The sequence below is a fragment of the Electrona antarctica genome, assembly GCF_951216825.1.
Source record: "Electrona antarctica genome assembly, chromosome: 19".
Classification (NCBI taxonomy): domain Eukaryota; kingdom Metazoa; phylum Chordata; class Actinopteri; order Myctophiformes; family Myctophidae; genus Electrona; species Electrona antarctica.
Genome location: NC_136800.1, coordinates 14,342,730 through 14,349,443, shown reverse-complemented (window position 1 = coordinate 14,349,443; position 6,714 = coordinate 14,342,730). Strand labels below are relative to the sequence as shown.

General features: G+C 45.5%; 1 protein-coding gene across 1 annotated transcript; it reads right to left on the bottom strand.

Annotated features, from left to right (window-relative positions):
* Positions 1-303: 303 nt before the first annotated feature.
* LOC306943717 (transportin-3-like) lies at positions 304-4,182 on the bottom strand (the record flags this gene model as incomplete). Its single annotated transcript, XM_079530246.1, has 3 exons — positions 304-399; positions 1,197-1,251; positions 1,424-4,182. 3 exons carry the CDS (start codon positions 4,180-4,182, stop codon positions 304-306), a joined length of 2,910 nt encoding a protein of 969 aa, XP_079386372.1.
* Positions 4,183-6,714: the final 2,532 nt, after the last annotated feature.

Genomic DNA, 6,714 nt, shown 5'->3' with positions numbered 1-6,714 from the left:
AAACCGGCCAGTCAAAGCTGACTGGTGTATTTTCTTTTCCTACCTTGCTTGTTTGTCATGAACCCAGCTCTGATTCCTAACAAAATGGGAGACCACTACACTAGTAATTTAAGGTATGCATCCAAACAGTATAACACATTAATTTAACAAACAACACAACTACAATGTGATATGTTAGTAATATCAGTGGTATAGTGAGTGTGTGGATGTGGGAAAATGTACTGAAAAGTGTATAGGTGTATAAGTAAACAAACACAATCAAACCAAAGTGCTGTCACCTGGAAGGAGAGAGAATATACCTGGTCAGCCAGCCAAAATACCGTAGGGAACAGCACCTGCCAGCTGTGTCCGAATGACAGGTGTGCCGTTGGGACACAACCTGGCAGGCTGACCTCGCCCCTACACAGAAACACAACCAAACACACAGAGGACCACAAGAGGAATGGAATGGGTCAAGAAATGTTTGTTGAGTTTCTCGTTCGATGCGGCCACGACTCGAGTTGTCTTCACGAATACAGTACAGTTAGACAACTCTTGAATTGAATTAAATATTTTTTTATTGAGCATACAAATAATTTGAGCGTAGATATATCCGAAGCATAGTTTGTCATCAAGGCTCTGTCTCCATTCACTCCCTGTACGCATGAAACATTAATAAATAAGTGATATTACAGGGAATTAAATAAGACTCCAAAAGGGAATAGAGAAACGGAGGCGACAGGTTGATTCTGGGGAGGCGGTGGAATTGAAAAACGTCGTAAAGCAGCAGCAGCAGCGGACAGCACAGAGTAGCAACAAGGAGGCAGAGCAAGGAATGATCAGGTTGGCGGGGAAGTTGAAAAAGCCATCCCTAATCAGGTAAAGAGTGCATGTGACTGATCACCTGATCAGGATTTGCCGTTTTCCCTGAGTTGTCTGCCCGAAATAGCGCCGCAGGATTTGCATCATTTAAGTGAAAATACACGAACGATCATCATCCCCAAAAATAAGTTGGAATAGGATGATGTATGTACTGTAATGTTATACATGATAAATTAATCGAAAAGCGTTATGCAATACATTTTGTTGCTAATCTAAATATGTTCAAATATAAATAGTTTCAAAATAATGGTCAAAGTATTGGTGTAGTGTAGGTAGCCTACCGTATCGTGCAGGATCTTCCTGTTAGATGGTGATCCTGTCTGTGGTCATCACACCATATTCAGCTCCTCTGTAACCCCAAGACCTGAATCATTACAGAGCTGGATGCTTCTGAAACGTAGAGCACAACAATGTCTCATCAGATATGTCACATCAACAGTTTTGGACAAATAATTGCCTTATAACATATTTCAAACAAAATAAAACCACGTCTGTTTGAAAGATTTAACAATTTAACCGGATATTCTGGCAAGAGCTCTAAGGGAGGTGTGGCTATTGAAACAATCTGGTAAATTCTCTGATGGCCCAGCACACCTGGTTGCACTTGTTTGCACCGGTGACCTGCTTGTGGAAGTCTGTGAGTTGTTTGTGCGTGACGGTCACTGCGCCGCCCGACGCCTCTTTAGGAAATCCCTTCAATGCATTCTCCAGCCAGCGGCAGAACGTCACCTTATCAAACGCCATGATCTCCCACAGCACCTCGGCCACGTCTGGGAGCGTGTACGCCGGCAGGCAGAAGCAACACGTGTGCATGAGCTGGGTCACCATCTGCTGTCCGTGCTGCTCCATGGCCTTGCCAATCAACTGCTTTCGCACCTCAAAGTCATCCTCGTGATCACTGCTGACTCCTGCGTGGATGAGGTCTCGGACAAACTTCATGACACTGCAGTTGGCTTCCGGGTGATCCAGCGTGGAGGCGGCAATGGCACACTGGATTATGTGGACGATGATGCTGCTGCTGAGCAGGGTGACCGGACTGCGCTGGACGAACCGGGTGGTGAGTCTAAAGAGGTCGTCCACCGTGTCGGGGTGGTTGCGCAGACCATTGGGCTGCTCCAACAGCTGGAAGGTGGGCATACAGAGAGCCTGTAACATGTCTAATAGTCCTTGTCTGCAGCCCTCCTCCATGCCATACTCATCTACCAGGATGCTTCCCAAGTACAAGAAGCAGGAGTGGGAATGCACTTGGTACACACTCACCATCTGTGTGACCAGTGGCTGTAGTAGTGAGGCAGATCTCTTGCCAACACAACGCACAGCATATCTGAGACAGCGACAGCAGCGCTCCACGATTCGGTTCTCGGCCTGGTTTGTGTTCAGGGTCTCCGACAGGACAGGCCAGATCTCCTGGATGACTTTCTGACAGGGGTGAGATTGTCCGTTCTCTACAATTGGGTTTGTGTGTCGAAAGATGATTGCTAGTCTGTCTAGCCAGACTACAGGGTCCCCTTTTTGTCCATTACAAGAGTCCTGAGTGAGAATATTTTTGAGGGACATGACCTGCACCGCACACAGGTCGCTCAAGCACTCAGCAATCTTCTCCAGTGGTAGACGGGATAAGACAAGTGCTGTACCTTTCAGCAAGCCATCTGATGCTTCTGTGGAGAGAGCGAAGGAATCGAGGGTGCGGGCGATGTCCAGCAGGCCTTGGACATGCTGGGTCATGAGGTCTCTGCACACTGAGCATATGTTGTGGATGGCCTTGGCTGCCACTGATGCTAGAGGCTTCTCCCTAAGCCCTTTCATTAAATAGTTCAACACAGGATCTAGGAAGTGGGGGTTTATATTCACAACCCTGCTCATCTCTCCCACAAGTTCGATGCTTGTGTAACGCACAGCTATGTGGACCGTCACTGGCAGTAGCACAACCTGCTGCAATACATCTGTCAGGGTGGGGTTGTTTATGTTCTTTTTAGCAATGGTGGCCATGATGAACAGAACAGCTTCTGTCACTTCCCAAGGTGGGTTACCCTCTTTTAACGTGGAATAAAGCTGGGAAAAATATTCCATGGAACCCACGAGGAAAATTATATCCTTCACAAGATCAGCCACCCTTATCCGAAACTTTCCGAAGTCATCTTCGTTGTCAGGGATTCCCTCGTGGTTGGGGTCCAGTTGACAGTGACGAGCCAAGCCGTGCAGAAGCCTCTGGATGTAAGGTCTGAAGATACTGTGGAGCGCCGGATCATTGGTCTTGCATAAGTGCCCTCCCAAGCGATACCAGAAGTTAAAGGAGATGTCAACAAACTCGTACTGAGGGTGACCTGCGCAGGTGATCAACAAGTCTAATGTCCGCAGGTCTCCCATGCCCTGGCCCGGGCTCCTCACCATGGTCTCTAGAAATGTCTCACACAGCTCTGTGAAAATCCTGCAGTAATTCAGAACTTTGTCAAGGTGCTCTTGTGCCACAGCCCTGTGGTAGGCCGTCTCCAGTGTGAGGACGCCCTGGAAAAGCCGCAGGGCCAGTGCCATGTTAGTGTCCACACTCTCGCTGGCACAGAGGGCCGAGCATACGCAGTCCGACGCCACCTCGTGAAGGTTGGTGGAGATCTCATCCCTCTGCAGCACTTGGAAGAGTACCACAAGGATCTGACTGCTGGCCATGACGTTGCTGTCCAGAACCCCCAGGTTGAACCAGCTGCACAGGCAGCGGAACACCTTGATCAGCATCTTCTCATCGCTTCCCGTCTTCTCAACGCACAATGTTAGTAGGTTGACCACGGTGGTAGAATAGGAGGCTAGGTCCTGTGTGATCTCCGTCCTGCGGTTGGCTCCGATGCGTAACGAGTGACTGTGGACCTCCTCTGGCAGAACGGTCAGAATCTCTATCAGAAACGGCATGGTGCCGATGTCATTACTGTACTTTTCGATTAGGGTGGGAACACATCCTTTCCATGAAGCCATCTGAAGGGCGAGGTCTGCGATGGCTAGAGCCAGCTGTGTGACAATGATGGGAGAGAGGTCCTTGAGGTTCTGTATGTGGGATAGGAGCGAGTCCCTCAGGGCGATGTGGGTCTCCGGCGGGAGCTCATGGAAAGATGTCTGGATCTTGACCTTCATTGTCTGTGCGGCGAAGTAGCAGGCGGACTCCACATCCTGTTTCATCTGGAGGAGCTGGTCCGATATCTCCCACGCATACATTGATCTCTGTAGCTCCCCAAGCCACACGGAGGCTCGCTCTTTACCGGCGGGGTCGGGGTCATGGTAAAGAGAATGCACCGCTTGGTAAACGAGTGCAAGTGTGGGTTTACCTCCTTCCATAGTGCAATGCTGTGCTTCAAGTTGACAAGAGTTGTGTTGAGTGTGTTTAGCGTGTTGGCCTTTTCGGCCCTTATGTCGACCAACATCTCCAGTCTATGATGACATTTAACTGACACCAGTACTATGATGTCAGTCATCTCCATATTTGGGCACATTTAGAGACAGCCATATTCATTCACAGAGACAGATACACAGACAGAGAGTCCTGGAATTTATATGAACTACAGTAGGGAGAGGAGCCGTTGTCTACAGTACCCGGTGGTGGAAAAAGTACTCACAATTTTACTAAGTAAAAGTATCAATACTGCAACATAGAAATAGTCTGTTACAAGTACAAATCCGGAATTCAAAATGTACGTGAGTGAGTACAAAAGTATTGGCATCAAAATGTACTTTAATAAAGTACCACAAGTAAAAGTACTCATTATACATTATATCCCGTTTCAAGTTCTCAAATGTATAAAAATGTTTTGAAAATAGCAGCTCTACAAGCTACGACGCATTGTGAGCTTGTAGATCGGCTATTTTCAAATAGCCAAAATGAAGTAGTTGATATATGTTTTGTAATCACAATCAAAATCTGCAAAGTAACTAACTGATATTTTCAATAAATGTAGTGGAGTAGAAGTAGAAGTATTGTAAATTGGAAATACCTCAAAATGTTACTTACCGTAAGTACAGTACTTGAGTACATGTACGTACTTACTACTTTCCACCACTGTCTGTACCTATTGTCAGAGTACTTACTGCATGCAGTGACTGTTTCAGAGTACTTGGAGCCAGTCTGGTGGTCGAGAACTCCACTAAACTTTGTTTACTGCCTAGGCCACTGGTTTTAATGGTACAGTATGTCAATCTTTATTGGGTTAACAGGTTAATTAAACATAGATTGCGGGCCAACCTGATGAATCAAGGCTCTCCACTTGCTTCTACCATACTGTATGTAGCCTTACCTCTGCACTCGCACGCACGCGCGCACGCACGCACGCACGCACACACACACACACACACACACACACACACACACACACACACACACATTTGCACAGATACAGTATATTGCTTAAATACAATTCAACATTTTACATTTTTTTAAGACGAGACATTTTTGTATGATGAGTAGCATAGTTATGAGTAGCATGAAAGTAAACATGGTCCAGGCAGCAGACTCTGTATCCATGTTTTGTAGTTTAGCAGTAGGGGAAATCATAGGGATTAAGGGATGTGGTGTGGTTAGTTTACCAGGTTCCACGTAACATTTACTCTTTACACTTTAAAAAAACAGAATGAGTAGTGGGCCTACCACAAGTTAATTTATGTTACTTAATGTTCAAGTCTGAAGGCCAAAAGAAGACATGGACAATCATAACTTAACTCAGAAAGTGGGACTCCTGACATTTATGGTTAAATATTTTGCCTTTGCCAGCAGGTGCAGCTTGCAGATTGCAGACACCCGCTAGAGGTCATATGACTTAAATGTGCTTTGAATTAATTGTTGACTGCTTGCTTGCCAGCCTTTCTGACCTGAATATGCCTATTGATCCCCCCTGCTGTAGTGTGAAGGGAAAAAATAAATAAAATGAAAGTAGGATACCTTATTCTGTGATTAATGGTGCTGAAACCATGCTGATGAACAATGGCTACAAAAGCACAACCTTGAGTGTGATATTGCTGTAACAGTTCTACAAGCACCATTTATTGGTTAACAACAGATTATGACTTATACTTGTGTATTTAATCCTTTATTAGACTCCACTCCACCAGCATAATATAGTTCTTCAACTGAACTGGACATGTTGTCAAGTAACACTGCTACTTTGTATTATACACATTATCACAGGCCAGCAACCTGAAGGTATGTTCATTTATGTTTCCATTTACTGTGCAACCAGCAAAGTAAAGGCTCATTCATAGTCAGGATTTTCGGTGGTGAGGTGACCACCGCTCCGGTGGTGAGGTGACCACCGGAGCTGAAATAACGTTGAGCGGTGGTGAGTAAAAACAGTGAGAAGGGCGGTGGCGGTGGTTTGCACCGCGGCTTGTGACGTCATGTTGTAGTTCGGTGGTCACCTAACCACCGAAAATCCAGACTATGTACTATGAGCCTTCTTTTCTTTTCAAAATATTTGTATTCAGGTTTTTGTAACAGTAGCCCAGGGGCAAGTATTAAACAGACATATAAAATATGAAAATAAAACTCAATCCCCTATCCCACCCTCCCCCCACCCACAATCCCAAGGATAGTCGGAAAAACAGTCTGGAGGAAATAAAATAAATAAATATATCTATATACACATACACAAAAGTACATGCATACATAATTACAAAAAATAAAAATATAATAAAATAAAATGCAGATTTTTCATAGCAGAGCAGATTTTGTTTCTGTTGTGGTTTGGCGTTGGCCGAGGCATAGGCATAGGCACGGCACACTATGCAGTTTGTGTGTTGGTAGAATGTCATAAACAGGCCCCAGGTCTTGTAAAACTTTTTCTCAGAGCCGGCAATTGAAAACCTTAACATCTCCAACTC